We start from the raw sequence: 15,554 nt of genomic DNA, 5'->3' as shown, positions 1-15,554 counted from the left end.
GCATGAGAGCATTCAGTTGATATTCCACCTCCACCTACGAATACAATCCGTGCATCCATCAGCTCAAGCCCAATCGAGACCATAATGGCCCAAGCTCTCGGCCCGCACGGGAACTACTTTATTCGGTTTTCCAATCTCCAGATTGCTTTATTCGTTGTTGTGCCATCATGAACGCCATCCTGCGCCTTCATGCATCTTCCCCTCTTTCCCTCATGATCCCCACTTAATAATTGTCCTGAACCCATCATTGCACGGGGAGCCTGAGTATCCACTCATGTCTGATTCCCAATGTTGTACGATTTGAAAGTCTCCTTTCGTTGGTTTGCACACGCTAACCCTCGGCGTGAAGATCGTTTCCCTTTCTATTGTGCAAGTCCCAGATCTGTGGAGTCGCCGACTCCAGCAATACACCTTCCGCATCGTGCATGTACAATGTACGGTAGGGGATTTCGTTAGACTCAGTGATTCGTTTTTGGTAACGAGCTGCATGAAATGGTGCTGCTCACCATTGCTCCGAGCCAATCTCCATCGAGTGGTACATATCCGCTGTCATTTTTCAGCTCCGGTACTGCAGTGGCCAGCCGCATACGTCGATCGTGGTGTTTCTTCTGCCCGAACGAGCACCGCAGCTGATTGCTTTGATGAAAGGAGTGGAGCGTGCATTCTCAGTTGCATTACTCGTCTTAAGTTACCCTAGCCGGGTTGAACAACTACTGTGAGTTTAGTCTCAATCGCCATATTCATGCTTCATAATTCCACAACGTACTTTGTGCATGCACTCTCACCAAAGTTGAGATTGACGAATGAGCTGAGCTTGCGTACAATTTGTGGCCGCAGTGGTTCCAACCCCACCCAAGAAAAAACAATAGCTAGGGTTGCTCTTGGGGTTTGTTGCGCCAGCCATCCATTCATTTCTGATTACTCCAATCTGATGAGGCTGCGGATACCGTTTGACTTTCTCAGGTTACTCAGGACACGGGCTGGTGTGTACGAGTGGGCTTGGAGCTGCAGCATCCAGTCCAATTGCAATGGTTTGGCATGCAAGCGTTCACACACCCTCCCCCCACCAGGTAATAGGATGCAGTGAATCATGAACCGGTCATCTTATCGTTGTTGAGTTGTGTTCATCACATTCAGTCAGCCACAGCCAATGAGATCGACAATGTCTCCACCACACTCACAGGCCATTTGCATCGTGCTTCATTGGCAGTTACACCTGTATTCGGTGCTTGAGAGCTGGGGGATGATGTAGTTCGACTATTTACCGCTTTGTTGTGGGGCATGCCATGGCATTCGCTTCTATTGAATTGGATCTACCTAAAGAGCTACGAATGATGTGGTTGTCGTTTAGAGAGAGCTTAATCAATTTATTCTCTTTCACTAAACACTCCTCATTTCCTCCGTGGTCTTCTCTAGCTTCCCTTACGTTACTGTTTCTCTCTCTTACTCTATTTGCCAAAATTCTGCACACTATGCTTCGTAAACTGTCCACCACCTTTCGGAAAGATCGAAAGAAGGAGAAATCAGAGGTCAATGGCACGAGTCGGGCCAATGAAACAATCCCAGAGACCGAGTCGGATCATGTAGACCATGATTCTGAACAGCAGAACGTGAAATCTGCATTTGACAAATTTGCCCAGGTTCTTCACGCGTCTCAGCGACCGCTCCCAAGCCAAACAGGAGATGGGTCATATGTTACCAAAGAAGAGCCATCTGGTTGGATGGCAGATCTGAAGAAGATGGGGTTCAAAGACCTCAAGACCCTGAGAGAAGTGATTGCGAATAAAGCTGGCGGCCAGTTTGTGGATGACAAAACGTACATCATGGAGCGAGTGATCCAGGTGCGAACCGATCCCATGGCCACCCGTAGGTCTCTGAATACTAATTATCCGTTCGTATAGCTTGTGAGCGGTCTTCCAGAGAGGTCAAAGAACCGTGTAGATCTGGTAATATCTAATAGTACCCGATATAAAGCTACTGTAACTTATCTCAGTTCAGACAAATGCCTTTATCGACGAGTTATGGAGTTCGCTCCAGCATCCGCCGCTTTCGTAAGTTGGTGTTCAGAATTTTATCTATTCTAGGACTGATAATGCTTTAGGTACTTGGGGGATCAATTCACCTATCGTCAAGCAGATGGTTCCTACAATAATATCATGTCCCCGCATCTTGGCAAAGGTAATGAATTCTTTCCTTTAAGCTTTGCGATCTGTCTCTTGCTACAAAAGCGAAATGACAGCTCGTCGAAGCTACTTACAAAGTATTAAGTTCGAGATTGCTAAACTTTATCAGCGAACACGCCATACGCGCGCTCTGTACAGCCAAAGACGGTCCAGCCAGGTGCTCTCCCAGACCCGGGCTTGATATTTGACGGCATCTTTGCTCGGAATACTTTCACGAAACACCCCAATAATGTCTCTAGTATTCTCTTCTACTGGGCATCGCTCATCATTCATGATCTTTTCCAAACAGATCACCGCGACTTCTCGAACTCCCAAACTTCGTCTTATCTGGACTTGTCGCCCTTATATGGTGACAATCAGAACGATCAAAACCAAATAAGGACTTTCAAGGACGGAAAGCTCAAAGCCGATTGTTTTTCCGAGCATCGAATGCTTGGCTTTCCTCCAGGATGTGGCGTTCTTCTCATCATGTTTAACAGATTCCACAATTACGTTGTTGAACAGCTCGCCATGATCAACGAGAATGGCCGCTTCAACAAGCCACGAGAGGGCCTTAGCGAAGAAGCTGCTGGGAAAGCCTGGGCAAAGTATGATAATGATTTGTTCCAGACTGGACGTCTCATTACGTGTGGATTATATATGAGTCAGTATAGTCGCTGCTTGATTGCCCTATGATTTACTAAGGTGTTCCATAGACATCACGCTCCTGGACTACCTTCGAACTATTGTCAACTTGTAAGTACACTGATTCTACGCTGATGTATTGATATTTGTACGTGCATGTAAGATAAGCTAACCTCTCTATTCACTCCAGGAATCGAAGCAACACTACCTGGACACTTGACCCTCGCGTCGATATGGAGAAACAATTCGGAAAGGATGGAACACCTCGTGGCATTGGCAACCAAGTCGCAGCCGAATTCAATCTTGTCTACCGTTGGCATTCGGCCACCAGTCTACGCGACGAAGAATGGACCGAGAACATGTACAGGGAGATGTTTGGGAAATCGGCTGAAGAAGTTGGAATGCACGAGCTGCTGATGGGTCTCGGAAAATGGGCCGCTGATCTCGACGAAGACCCCCAGAAACGCCCATTTGCAAAGCTTGAGCGCGGAGCTGATGGCAAGTTCAGCGATGATGACTTGGTCAAAATTCTCGCGGACAGTATCGAGGATTGTGCAGGTGAGGATACTTATTCCCAGTCCGACGGCGAATCTAACCAATTGCCTAGGTTCGTTCGGTGCCAATAATGTACCGAAAGCTCTCCGTGCTGTTGAGATATTGGGCATGCAACAAGCCCGCAAATGGGGCCTTGCAACATTGAACGAGTTCCGCAAATTCTTCAACCTCAAACCTCACGAGACCTTTGAGAGCATCAACTCGGACCCAGCAGTTGCAGATAATTTGAAACATCTCTATGGCCACCCCGACTTCGTCGAAATGTGAGACATAGAATTCACGAAGCGTTGCGGAAAGCTAACAGTCGTCTAGGTATCCTGGCATTGTTGCCGAAGAAGCCAAGGTCCCTATGGTCCCTGGTGTTGGTATCGCGCCAACTTTTACCATATCTCGAGCTATCTTGTCCGATGCCGTTGTCCTAGTACGTGGCGATAGGTTCTATACCATCGATTATCATGCAAAGAACCTCACAAAGTAAAAGAAATGTGACTGCGGTAGATAATTGTGCTGACATCCTATAGTTGGGGATTCAACGAGGTTCAATATGACCTCAATGTTGAGCAAGGATGTGTCTTCGTAAGTTTGCTCTATAACACGAAGATTGTAGACTGACATTAGACAATAGTACAAGCTCTTTTTGAGGGCATTCCCGCAACACTTCAAGACAAATTCCATCTATGCGCATTACCCCATGACAATTCCGTCAGAGAATCAAAAGATCATGAAGAGTCTCGGGCGCGAAAAGCATTATTCTTACGATCGCCCGTCTCTCATCAAGCCCAGAATCAATCTGACAACCTATCTGGGCGCAAAGACTCTCCTTGATCAGCAGGATCTCTTCAAAGTCACATGGGGCGCGACCACCGCGGAACTTTTCGGTAGACCGGGATGGAACTTTATGCTGTGAGTAGTATTTAAAAACGATCAACCGTCTAAGTGTATTAATCCACCAATAGGTCTGGTGACGAATCTCTACATACGAATCAGCGGCAGGTCATGGCAAAGTCGCTGTACAGAGACAACTGGGAGAAGGCCGTCAAAGAGTTCTACGAATACATAACTCTTCGTCTTCTCCACGAGAAGTCATTTAGCATAGCGGGAATCAACCACGTCGATATCACCCGAGAGTAAGCATACCTACCAACCATACAAAGGCTCTAGAACTAGAACTGACTTCGACAGCGTTGGAAATCTTGCCCATGTTCATTTTGCTTCCAATATCTTCTCGCTCCCATTGAAGACTGCAGAATGGCCACAAGGAATATTCAGCGAGCATGAGCTCTATATGGCCATTGCCGTCATCTTCATATGCATCTTCTTCGATTTCGATGCCGTCAAGTCATTCCCGCTCCATATCGCAGCACGAGCTATTTCTACTTCTCTCGGAAAGCTCGTTGAAGCGAGTGTCAAGACAGTCAAATCGACTGGTGTCCTCGCAGCGAAATGGGATCAGTTCATGGACGCACGTGTCGGAGGAGAGAGGGATTACCTCAAGGATTACGGCGTCCACATGATCAAGAGGCTTCTCGAGAGCGGGTTGAATGCCGAAGAGGTCGCTTGGAGTCAAATGCTCCCTACTGCGTGTGCGATGGTTCCAAATCAAGCTCAAGTGGTGCGTAAAACCCTTTCCTCAAGTCGGTATGTTCTCGAGATAAAGTGCAGGCTAACGTATGCAACAACAGTTTACCCAAGCACTCGATTTCTACCTTGAGCCCAAGAATAAGCCTCATCGTGAGGAGCTGCACCGTCTAGCTCTGCTCAACACTCCCGAGGCTGACGATACTATTCAACATTACCTGATGGAGGGTATTCGCCTAGCAGGTACATTTGGATCATACCGGGAGTACTCTCCCTCATCTAAGACCTCGACGACCATTCAAGATGGTGACAAGACAATCAACGTCAACCCCGGAGACAAGATTTTCTGCAGCTTCGTCGGGGCAAACCGTGATCCCTCACTGTTTCCCGATCCCGAGACCGTCCGGACAGACCGGCCCCTCGAGAGCTACATCCATTATGGAATCGGGCCTCATAGCTGCTTGGGCGAGAATGCTAGCCGTGTCGCATTGACGACCATGTTCAAGACGGTGTTCAAGTTAAAGAATTTGAGGAGAGCCCCTGGCCCGAAGGGAGAGTTGAAGAAGGTGCCCAGGCCCGGTGGGTTTGTCGTGTACATGAAGGAGGACTGGGGAAGCTATTTCCCTTTCCCGCTAAGTAAGTTGATTCCGACATAAAGGTTACAACAGAGATAGACAGGCACTAATATTGCGAACAGGCATGCAAGTCAATTGGGACGGAGAGCTGCCACCTATTCCAGTGCTGCCGAAGGGACAGAAATCAAATGGTAGAACGAATGGCGCCACAAATGGAAGGACTAATGGTGCTACGAACGGTTCATCGAAGTAGACAGGCTGAGGAGATGTTTGTGTTGCTTTGCCGCGATCAAGGAAAATTGTCTTCTTCGAATATTGTCGTGTAATGTGAGGGCGATATCTGATGCTGGCATGTCTTCGGTATACTTGGGGTTTGGAGTTTTGAATTGATCATTTTCCCGGTGATGTCTCACTGTTTTCCACGGAAATTATGCTAAGTCAGACATCTTATTCATCATTCGCATGTCTTATCGTCCCCTCGCATTGCGTGACTGAGCTTGTACTGTGTAGGAAAATGGTAAATTTGTTGAGCGAAACGTCACTACAACAATGCAGCGCCGCATTCCATAGCCAACAACCCCATTCGTGCGAACCCATCAGAACATCTCGCTTCTGTATCCTCACCCAGGGAATATAAAGCCCCATCTTAGGCCCATACTAATCCGATATTCTTACATGCGCATTTGCTTTTCCCACGTAAACCAAACGAACCTACAGAATCTCGACATATTCATCTATGTACCCCCATAATCCCACCCATCCATCGTGAAGAAGTAGTAGATTGAGGAAAGGGAGAAAGAAAGCAATCCATTTACTGCTTCTTCTTTCCAGACTTCTTCTTCTCCTCAGCCTCCTTATCCATAGCTGCGATCTCAGCCTCCTCCTTCCTTACTGCATACCAATGACCGGCCTGCAACACCAGCACACCCACTAACACCAAAGCCAAGATGGTGTTGCTCGCAGCGAAGACCCTCAAGGTATCCTCCCTGCTGATGTAATCTTCAGGCTGGAGGCCCTCCTCGGGGATGCTTCCGTAGATGCCAGCCGTCACGACGCGGAATCCCTTGACGATGTTCGTAATGTAGACGAGGATGCCGGCGAAGTAGAGAGCGAGAGACGCGCCGTCGAAGAGGTAGTTTGCCTCCGTTGCGCGATAGAGCTTCACGAAGAAGCCGGCGAAGCCGGTGGCGATCGCAATGTGCAGAATGCGTGAGATGATGGGTGGTGAGGCGTACAGGAACTTGATGTGGTCTTCCAGGATGTTGAAGTAGGCATCGCGACCCTCGGGAGGCGTCGTCCAGAGGACATTGTAATCGTAAGGGAACGAGGAGAAGAGGATACCTAGGAAGAAACAGGTCGCTACGAGAACAGTACGTCAGCTACAGCCTTCGGGGCAGTGGGGGGCAGTTTGGTGGGAGGAGCTTACGTCCGATGATAAGGAAATTGGCAAAAGAGTTTGCTTTACCCATATTTGCGGTAGTTATGGGAGACTGGAATGACTTCGAGAGTAGGTACGGAGTACAGGCTTCAGAGATGAAGAGGAAGTGGCCTCAGGACGAGCTGGAATATCGTGCAGGTGGAGCTGACGGTTTATCGACCCCAGATTGCACGCGAGATGATTTAGGCCGCTTGGGGAAGGTCACTAGGAGCTAAAATGTTGGCGCAACGTCCGATAAAATACAGTGGTTGATGGCGTCTGAAGCTGTAGAAGGAATTTTGAGAATATAGGAATGAATATTTTCATTGATTGCTACTATGCAGGGCGAGTTGTAGCTGGGAACGCACAATGATGCAAGCGGAAGCGTATGGGAAGAGTATCCCCGCCTGGCACTGGTTTCTTGGCATGAGATAACCACCTCCCGTTTGTATCTAACAGTTTGCGCTCCAGATATAGAGCAAAACAAGTTCAATCGCACCGATTGCTATGGACAGACAGGTTTTGAATATTGATTTCAGAGTTTAACGTGGCATCGCCTTGGAGAGTGAACCTCGCCCTACTCACTGCCAAACATAATGTAGTCACGCACCTGATATCCAGGTTCTAGAAACGCCATGACTTAAGCTCACCACACCACAACTCCCGGCCCTTTATACATACTATTGCATATCTTAAAAGTCATCATCGTCCATGTCATCAAGACCAGCTTCAATGAAAACAAGTCTAGTGCCTTCTCCAGTCGTTTGCCAAACCTATGATATGATGTTAGTATATTGACTCTTTGGAATACCAAAAAAGCGTTCTGTGAACTTACGTCCAGTGCGGAGTACTCGTCAATTGCCTGCTCGAACTGATCCGCGGTGAAACCTTTGGCGAGCACTCTCTCGCGTACCCTGCGGAGGTCAAGTTCGCCGCGGCTACCGTCACCAACAGCGGCAGCACCGCTTGCCTCCATTGTCTTGATGAGATGGTAGATTTTGCTGCTCGGGGTGTGATCATCCCTGCGGTTTTCGTCGGTGTACAGACTGGCTTTGCTGACCTCTACAAGGCGTAATGCCTCGTCAACATCTTCGGAAATGACCTCGCTGGCGAATCGAAGGCGTGCCAAAGCCTGTGATAGACGGAGAACGCCAAGTAGGGTACGGGTCGACGTATGGGTAAAGGCCTTCTTGGTACCCTCATCGCGCTTTTGTTGCTGTCGCATGCGCACATACGCGCCGACCATGTAATCCGACACTTCTTTGGGTACGACTGGCCTGAATGAACGGGCTCGGGCTACCCATTGTCGTACTTCAGCAGGTGAGAAAACGACTCCCTCGGATGATTCCGGATGGGCATTATGCATATGGACATGTGTTACGTGGCGAGCAAGCTCCTCGTCTGAGTCGCGTGAAGGGGTATCAAGAATAAGGAAAAGCACGTCAAAACGGGAAAGCAATGCTGCAGGAAGGTTGATGTTCTCCACAGGAGAGATGCGGGGGTTGTAGCGTCCATATAACGGATTAGCGGCTGCGAGGATGGATGTACGAGCGTTCAGTGTCGTTGTAATTCCGGCTTTACTGATCGAGATGGTCTGCTGCTCCATGACTTCGTGAATGGCCGTCCGGTCGCTGTCGTCCATTTTGTCGAATTCATCGATACAGCACATGCCATTGTCGGCCAAAACGAGCGCGCCTCCTTCAAGAACCATCTCATCAGTGACAGGGTCCCGCATAACGGCTGCAGTGAGACCGACGCCACTGCTTCCTCGACCAGTAGTATAGACACCTCGGGGAGCGACTTTGGTGATGTATTTGAGAAGTTGAGATTTAGCCACACCAGGGTCGCCCATCAAGCACACGTTGATGTCACCACGGATTCGCATTCCATCACCCACCTCCTTGGTGACACCTCCAATGAGCTGCAGGAGAAGAGCCTTCTTCACATCAACGTGACCGAAAATCTCGGGAGCAATGGACCGGGACAAATATTCATACAGTTGGCCTGTACGCTCTAAGTCGTTCATCCGCTTTAATGTCGGTTGAGCAAGCACAATATCATCGTAGGCTTTCTTGTGTTGTATAACGTGCTGTGCCTCAAGGTAAGTGTCGGTAAGAAGACCCGCTCGGATAGCCTTGAATCCAGTGTAGGGCGTGGGGAGGAAAATTCCAGCAACATCGATGACATCTCCAGGGTTTATCTGGCGCACGAGAGCACCATGGCAGTGAATGGTTAGCTGTCTTGGGATGTGACCGACGGGTACCTGGTCGGCCATTTCCTGGATCTTCACCTCTTGGAAAGGTAGGAATTTTGAAGCGCGCGTAGACAGGAATAGTTGGCCCTTGGTGTTGTTCTTCTTGCATTCCTCTGACGGACATTCAACCATGGGGGTGAATTGTTTTGTGTTGACCGGTTGGAAAATTTCGGATCCGCAGCGATCGCAAGAGTAGGCATTGACTTGCACCGAAGGCTTAACATCTGATACCCTTGTGGAAATACCACGCACGGTGATAAGGTGGCCGAGATGCTCGCCTCGCACGTTTCGCACAGCCAAGGCCTTCGTACTCCGCTGGCTGCTCGCGCCTGAAGGTATCCTAGGTTTGAAGTTGAGGGTGTATCTTCGAGTAAGTTCTGCAGGGAAAATAGACTCCGGAGCTAAAGGTGCGCCATCATCAGCGCCCTGCATCTCTTGCATCCTTTCGTTACGCTTAGAGCGTTGGGTCATGATGATATCCAGAACATCATCTTTGAAGCTATGGAAGTTAGTCTTGGTTGAATGCGAGCCGATTCGATAGTGATTCCTACTTCGGTTCTCTTACGGGCTCAGGAAGCACCTTGTCTACTGCCCTTGAGAAAATCTCGAGATAATGATGCGCATTGCGTTCAATGGATTCTATGAGCTTCAATGAGCCTTCCTCCATTCCGTTCTCATACTTTTGATAGATTAGCTTCCGCGCCGGTGTGCTCCAATGTGTTCCTCACTCACCTCTTCGAGATCGTTCAAGTCAATGATTATCTCCGGCCGTATCCTATCTGAAACGTCTTGCAACATTTGCATGTATTTGGCTTTGCCGTGACGATTGCGCTGCTGAGCGTTCGCTGCAGGGTCGTCCGAGTCATCTACCATGTCATACTCGTCGCTATCTCCATCGGCATTGATGTTCAAACTCTCCAGCTGCTCTGCAGCTTCGGTCGAGGACGATTTGTAATTCTTGAGGAAATCCACAAAGGCAGCTGTGCGTTAATCTTGTCAGCTGTGGTCTTGATCCATTATTGACGTTGATGTACACAAACCTTCTTGCTCCTCGTAGTTGACAGGACTGCCCCAGGTTGGAAGCGCCATGATTCCTGATGCACGCGCAAACTAGAAGTATGACAAGCGTTACAGAGGATATGCGCAGGAGGAGATATAATGTGCAATGGCGGCGGGGAACGATGCGACAGCACTATTGAAGAAATGGGGCTGGTGGGTGCACGTCGCGGACGCGTCCAGGGGTCGTCGCGTTTTCTGCCGATCGGGACCGCTTTCGGGAAAGGGCCTGGGCGGATTTGCTCTGTTTGACCTCCCTCCATGATAGTAGCTCTGACATGGCACTTTCAGCACTGGCCTATTGTCTACCTCGGCTTGCGGGATCCCTGAATAATAGCAACCGTGAAGCATGCCATTGTGTCGCCCACCATTCTTCCTCTTGTAAATCATCATGGCGCCGGCCGCGAAGAAACCAGCTGGACAGATTGTTCAAGCTGAGGTCGTTCTACAACACACTCTCAAGAATTGTCTTGTCAACCTTCCCGCATCATTAGTTTCCGTCCTCGTCAACGCAAATGCCGTATGTATCCACTCGCCAGCAGCTTTGGAAGCCATCGCAACGAAGTCATTACTGACCAACCTATCCAGATTGCACAGAATGTCATAGTAGAGCTTCTCTATCGCCAACCACCCCCCTCCGGCGTTTCTGAATCCAGGAGTCCCTCGGCCCAGAAATCGGTGTTCTTAGGATGGACGGGGATGCAAAGCAAGCGCAGACTTGCACCTGTTGTAGGTCGAGATGGACTGAGCGGTACCCGAGGAGGGCCGTCTGGAAGAGATCAAGATATTCAATGCGTCGAAGTGGATGCGACCTTCGCGCGTTTGATAGGGCTTAATGAGGGGCACAAGGTGGGAATAGCATTACATTTGGATCCACCGCAAGCGCATACGATCAATATTGAACCTCTTACGCCTGTGGATTGGGAGATGATTGAGTTGCATGCTCAATTCCTAGAATTGAACTTTCAGTCTCAGATTCGCGCGCTGCCAAATCCCCAGGCTGGCTCTCCACACCCTCTGACGCTCCACCTGTCTCCTACGACTACCGCCAACATCACTGTAACCTCGGTTACACCTCCGCCCGCAACGATGTCCCCTTTTGTCAAGCTAGCGCCCGATGCAGAGGTTATCGTAGCCCCCAAAACACGGCAAAAACAAGTCAGTAGCTCCGGCAAGGAAAGTCGAAGTGTTGGTGGAGCTTCAAGAAAAAGCGGGAAGAGTACTGCCAGCACTGTCAGACGACGCAGTGGCAAAGATGAAAACCCAAGACGGGGAGCAGTTTTCCTTCGCGGTGTTGACCGCAGTATTGCTACAGAATGGTTCGACGAAGAGGAGGAGAGTAATGCCGAGGGCCTTAAGGTTTGGGTGGACAAAGACCTTCTCCTTACGAAGGCTCTTCGTGGTGTCACTTGGGTGTCCGTTGCGATCATCAAACCAGCCGGATTGCAGGAGCCAGTGGACATGTCGAAAGAGCAGGATCAAGAAAAATCTGCTGTACAGGTCGTCGCTAAATTGGGTGTCTGGGACGATGCCCCAGACAGTCGTCATGTTGCACTTTCCGCGGATCTTTGTAAAGTGTTAGGGTCACAGGGTTTTGTAGGTGGGTTAGTCCGCCTCGAAGGAGCACCTAGCCAGACCTCGAAACCTCCAACACTGAAGCAGAGCGATTCGGGCGCAAAAGGAGACGGGAAGTCTTCCTTTGTAAAGACAATTCGCATTCTACCATTTTCATTGATTGGTGCCAACGCGAACTCGCAGCTCAAATTTGGAGGCGAGTCGAATCAAGAGCGTGAAGAGGCGATCAAGCGCATCAAGACAATATACGGAATGCGAAATGGCTTGTTGGATGGGCCCGTCTCCGATGGCATGGTTCTTCCTGCCCCCAAGGAACCAATTGCTGGCTGGCAAGGTGGCATCCTCCGATTTGAGCCACCCCAATCGCAGTCAGGAGTTTCCTGGATCTTATTCCCTGAACGCAAACCAACAGTGGAGCTAGGGGCCGAAATTTCTAAGCCATCTAATCTCACAAAAAGCTGGCAGCAAGGCGACCCTTTGCCAGAAACTCCTGCCACATTGGTCGGAATCGACTCTTTGCTAAAGCAATTGAGGTCTCATCTGACTCACAATTCCTCTGTACTACTATCAGGTGGGCTAGGTGCAGGCAAGTCGGCATGTGCTCAGCTTATAGCACACCAACTGCGAACAGAATTTCTCTTCAACACGATCTATTTCCCCTGTCGCAAGCTGGTCACAGATGAAACAAGGGTTTCCACCATCAAAGAGACCCTCAATCGCCTGTTCGCTTCCGCCTCCTGGGGTGCCCGCTCAGGAGGTAAAGCGGTTGTCATTCTAGATGACCTGGATAAACTTTGTCCTGTCGAAACAGAGTTACAGGTTGGGAATGAGAATGGCCGCAGTCGTCACGTCAGTGAATGTATCATATCAATTGTTCGCCAATACTGTTCCATGGATTCTGGAGTAGTTGTACTAGCTACTGCGCAAGGCAAGGAGTCCCTGAACAATGTTCTTGTCGGAGGCCACATCGTTCGAGAGATTGTCAGCTTGAAAGCCCCGAACAAAGACGGACGCAGAAAGGTACTAGAAAAGCTTGCGCGCCAGGATGAGAAATCGCAATCACCATCTCATCAAAAGCTGAATGGCGCTTCTACTGGACATGCATTCCCCCCCTCGCCATCCTCGAGTCGACCGAGCACAAGCCATCGAAGTCAGCCAAGCGGAGGTAGCATTCAGCACGATCTCGATGCTGATGAAGATGGATTTATTGTCGATAGCGCGATTGACTTTCTAGACCTTGCTGGGCACACTGATGGCTACATGCCTGGCGACCTTGTCTTACTGACGTCGCGTGCTCGTAATGAAGCGTTGATTCGATCTGTTGGCGAGTCCTCTAACTCATCCACGGTCTACCTAACCAAAGACGACTATACTTCAGCCCTTTCGGGCTTTACCCCAGCATCCCTCCGCAACGTTACCTTACAATCATCAACGACGACTTGGGCCTCCATTGGAGGTCTCACAGAGACTCGGCAGATTCTTCTCGAAACCCTTCAGTACCCCACGACATATGCGCCTATCTTCGCCCAATGTCCTTTACGCCTTCGTTCCGGTCTTCTCCTTTATGGCTATCCTGGATGCGGCAAGACTCTACTTGCTTCGGCTGTGGCAGGTGAATGTGGTTTGAACTTCATATCTGTGAAAGGTCCAGAGATTTTGAACAAATACATCGGTGCCTCCGAGAAGTCGGTGCGTGACCTATTCGAGCGCGCCGAAGCAGCTCGGCCATGCGTGCTCTTCTTCGATGAATTCGACAGTATCGCACCGAAACGTGGCCACGATTCTACCGGTGTCACGGATCGTGTGGTCAATCAGTTACTCACCCAAATGGATGGTGCCGAGGGCTTGAGTGGTGTCTATGTCCTCGCCGCCACCAGCCGGCCGGATCTCATCGATCCTGCGCTTCTTCGACCTGGCCGTTTGGACAAGAGTCTAATCTGCGACATGCCAGATCTAGAAGAGCGCATAGATATACTCAAAGCTGTCACAGCAAAGGTAAATCTCGCACCATCTTTGATGGACACAAGCGACGCAGGCCAGAATTTACGAGCAATCGCCCGGCGGACGGAGGGATTTTCAGGCGCCGATATCCAAGCAGTTGTATATAATGCACAGCTCGAAGCTATCCACGATGTTCTGGGAGATATCGAGTTCGAGGACCCTACGAAGAGCGGTTCAAAGAAGAAAGATGAATCGAATGGCCACAGCAATTCGAGCAAAGAAAGCCGTATCCCTAGCTTCACTCATTTCCGCTACGGCGACGACTTGGATAAGCCTACATCTGAAAAGCCCATTCCTTCGTCCGCACTCAGCGAGCGCGCGTTGATCGCTCAGAAGATCGCGGCCCTCCAAGCGGTCCGCAAGAAACAGAAACTGTTGCAACAGCAACAGCGACCTGGCAGTCAAGGCAAGGAGAATGAAGAAATCAAAGAGGAGAAGGAGAATCAAGAACCTGAAATTCAATGGAAGCACATCGAAAGCTCTTTGGCCACTACCAGGAGCTCCATCTCCACGCAAGAGCGCCGGAGATTGGAAGGAATATACCAAGAATTCGTCTCTGGCAGAAACGGAGACTTGCCAAACGGACAGGGCGGAACTGAGATAGGAGGGCGGACTAGCTTAATGTAGATTTGGACTGTATCTGTATATTTGATAGTTTTGAGAATTGTACTTTTACATAACATATCCAATGCCATTCATGGATATAGAAGCGATTAGACGAACAAAATTTCACAGGTGAATCCAGAAAGAAGACGTTTGTGAATGTTTTGATTTATGTCAGATAATGCATTTCCAAATGCTGCAATCAATTCCCGGTCCTGCAATGATAGAGTTTTTGCGAAGAAGACTACCCGGAATACAACATATCCAATGGCGACGCCATAATAACGACAAGATTCATGCAGGTTTGACGATTACGTCTGTTCGCCGCCGCCGTTTAGAATACAAACAACCCCATCGTCAATCCGTTCGTTTCCCTCCTAATTTCATATAATGGTTCTCGTTCTCTATTTCTTTCCGACGACGTCCTTGGCCTTCTCCACTGCCTCGAGGACCTTGGTTTGTGTCGCACCGGTGAGCTCCTTTGCCTTCAAAGCCGCCTCTTGGCCGCCCATGTGGAAGTATTGTACATATCGGTATCCTTGGGTGAGCTGGGATGCGCAGTTTATGAAGTGGCAGCCGAAGAGAAGGTAGTTCTTGGGAGAGACGGCGAGCGCATAGCGCATGAAGACGGCAGAGTAGAGGGCGAGAGCACCAGTCATGCGGCCAGAGATGCTATAGGGAGATATATGTCAGTCACGGTGCTTCTTGGAGGGCCGAGGATTCCGGTAGATAGTAAAATATGTGGTATAGGACTCACATCTCAGGATCCTTGGTCATATCGGCCACAGCCGCAATCGGGATACCGAAGTTACTTGCTGGACCCCAGAAATCTGGTTTGACATTGTTAGCGCAAGGTCACACATATGGCGGTACTCTGTATCCAGCGTGCCTCATTGTTGTTCGGTGCATTGCATGTGCAATGGCTCACGCGCAGAGCTCCGCGATTCGGTCAGATAGACAGGATTGTATACGTACGGGTCGAGAAGAAATAGTCGGTATACGGGTTGGAGCGAATCTTCGCATTGAGGGCTTTGATTGCGGCCGCCATCTTGAGGAGCAATTAATTAGAGAGGGGAGTAGAGAGACGGAAAAGGCGTTGGTCAATGAGATTGAAGATGATTCTTTTGGTGTTG

The 15,554-nt window shown here is 49.5% G+C and overlaps 5 protein-coding genes across 5 annotated transcripts; 2 read left to right on the top strand and 3 right to left on the bottom strand.

Annotated features, from left to right (window-relative positions):
* The first annotated feature begins 1,279 nt into the window (after positions 1 to 1,279).
* BU24DRAFT_422269 (fatty acid oxygenase) lies at positions 1,280 to 5,949 on the top strand. Its single transcript, XM_033527949.1, has 15 exons — positions 1,280 to 1,841; positions 1,902 to 1,946; positions 1,999 to 2,051; positions 2,102 to 2,178; positions 2,293 to 2,826; positions 2,879 to 2,918; positions 2,998 to 3,365; positions 3,415 to 3,625; positions 3,675 to 3,836; positions 3,884 to 3,938; positions 3,988 to 4,265; positions 4,319 to 4,489; positions 4,545 to 4,974; positions 5,045 to 5,576; positions 5,638 to 5,949. Exons 1-15 carry the CDS (start codon positions 1,473 to 1,475, stop codon positions 5,766 to 5,768), a joined length of 3,456 nt encoding a protein of 1,151 aa, XP_033384293.1. The 5' UTR covers positions 1,280 to 1,472; the 3' UTR covers positions 5,769 to 5,949.
* A 290-nt stretch (positions 5,950 to 6,239) lies between these two features.
* Positions 6,240 to 7,308, bottom strand: BU24DRAFT_188881 (Shr3 amino acid permease chaperone). The gene is made up of 2 exons (XM_033521687.1): positions 6,942 to 7,308; positions 6,240 to 6,874 (listed from the first exon to the last, which is right to left on the bottom strand). Exons 1-2 carry the CDS (start codon positions 6,982 to 6,984, stop codon positions 6,327 to 6,329), a joined length of 591 nt encoding a protein of 196 aa, XP_033384292.1. The 5' UTR covers positions 6,985 to 7,308; the 3' UTR covers positions 6,240 to 6,326.
* Position 7,309: 1 nt separating this feature from the next.
* On the bottom strand, positions 7,310 to 10,400 carry BU24DRAFT_188880 (MCM-domain-containing protein). The gene is made up of 5 exons (XM_033521686.1): positions 10,227 to 10,400; positions 9,919 to 10,166; positions 9,738 to 9,865; positions 7,768 to 9,685; positions 7,310 to 7,705 (listed from the first exon to the last, which is right to left on the bottom strand). The coding sequence occupies exons 1-5, from the start codon at positions 10,273 to 10,275 to the stop codon at positions 7,625 to 7,627; spliced, it is 2,424 nt and encodes an 807-aa protein (XP_033384291.1). The 5' UTR covers positions 10,276 to 10,400; the 3' UTR covers positions 7,310 to 7,624.
* Positions 10,401 to 10,511: 111 nt separating this feature from the next.
* Positions 10,512 to 14,803, top strand: BU24DRAFT_188869 (AAA-domain-containing protein). Its single transcript, XM_033521685.1, has 2 exons — positions 10,512 to 10,762; positions 10,831 to 14,803. Exons 1-2 carry the CDS (start codon positions 10,634 to 10,636, stop codon positions 14,443 to 14,445), a joined length of 3,744 nt encoding a protein of 1,247 aa, XP_033384290.1. The 5' UTR covers positions 10,512 to 10,633; the 3' UTR covers positions 14,446 to 14,803.
* On the bottom strand, positions 14,486 to 15,541 carry BU24DRAFT_422266 (small nuclear ribonucleoprotein B). Its single transcript, XM_033527948.1, has 3 exons — positions 15,397 to 15,541; positions 15,179 to 15,251; positions 14,486 to 15,093 (listed from the first exon to the last, which is right to left on the bottom strand). Exons 1-3 carry the CDS (start codon positions 15,467 to 15,469, stop codon positions 14,826 to 14,828), a joined length of 414 nt encoding a protein of 137 aa, XP_033384289.1. The 5' UTR covers positions 15,470 to 15,541; the 3' UTR covers positions 14,486 to 14,825.
* Positions 15,542 to 15,554: the final 13 nt, after the last annotated feature.

The sequence above is a fragment of the Aaosphaeria arxii genome (assembly GCF_010015735.1).
Source record: "Aaosphaeria arxii CBS 175.79 unplaced genomic scaffold BU24scaffold_4, whole genome shotgun sequence".
In the NCBI taxonomy this organism is placed as follows: Eukaryota; Fungi; Ascomycota; class Dothideomycetes; order Pleosporales; genus Aaosphaeria; species Aaosphaeria arxii.
This window is presented reverse-complemented; position numbering and strand designations above follow the sequence as displayed.

What these genes read in the sequence shown, in the direction of transcription:
- BU24DRAFT_188880 (XM_033521686.1), bottom strand. Translation starts at nt 10,275, where the DNA reads ATGGCGCTTCCAACCTGGGGCAGTCCTGTCAACTACGAGGAGCAAGAA. An exon ending in GAGCCCGTAAGAGAACCGAA is followed by an intron (nt 9,686 to 9,737) that starts GTAGGAATCACT and finishes TAACTTCCATAG; the next exon opens with CTTCAAAGATGATGTTCTGG. An exon ending in ACGAGTACTCCGCACTGGAC is followed by an intron (nt 7,706 to 7,767) that starts GTAAGTTCACAG and finishes ATCATATCATAG; the next exon opens with GTTTGGCAAACGACTGGAGA.
- BU24DRAFT_188869 (XM_033521685.1), top strand. Translation starts at nt 10,634, where the DNA reads ATGGCGCCGGCCGCGAAGAAACCAGCTGGACAGATTGTTCAAGCTGAG. An exon ending in TCCTCGTCAACGCAAATGCC is followed by an intron (nt 10,763 to 10,830) that starts GTATGTATCCAC and finishes CAACCTATCCAG; the next exon opens with ATTGCACAGAATGTCATAGT.
- BU24DRAFT_188881 (XM_033521687.1), bottom strand. Translation starts at nt 6,984, where the DNA reads ATGGGTAAAGCAAACTCTTTTGCCAATTTCCTTATCATCGGAC. An exon ending in CAATTTCCTTATCATCGGAC is followed by an intron (nt 6,875 to 6,941) that starts GTAAGCTCCTCC and finishes CTGTTCTCGTAG; the next exon opens with CGACCTGTTTCTTCCTAGGT.
- BU24DRAFT_422269 (XM_033527949.1), top strand. Translation starts at nt 1,473, where the DNA reads ATGCTTCGTAAACTGTCCACCACCTTTCGGAAAGATCGAAAGAAGGAG. An exon ending in GTCCCCGCATCTTGGCAAAG is followed by an intron (nt 2,179 to 2,292) that starts GTAATGAATTCT and finishes AAACTTTATCAG; the next exon opens with CGAACACGCCATACGCGCGC. An exon ending in CAGTATCGAGGATTGTGCAG is followed by an intron (nt 3,366 to 3,414) that starts GTGAGGATACTT and finishes CCAATTGCCTAG; the next exon opens with GTTCGTTCGGTGCCAATAAT.
- BU24DRAFT_422266 (XM_033527948.1), bottom strand. Translation starts at nt 15,469, where the DNA reads ATGGCGGCCGCAATCAAAGCCCTCAATGCGAAGATTCGCTCCAACCCG. An exon ending in CGACTATTTCTTCTCGACCC is followed by an intron (nt 15,252 to 15,396) that starts GTACGTATACAA and finishes ATGTCAAACCAG; the next exon opens with ATTTCTGGGGTCCAGCAAGT. An exon ending in ATGACCAAGGATCCTGAGAT is followed by an intron (nt 15,094 to 15,178) that starts GTGAGTCCTATA and finishes ATCTCCCTATAG; the next exon opens with CATCTCTGGCCGCATGACTG.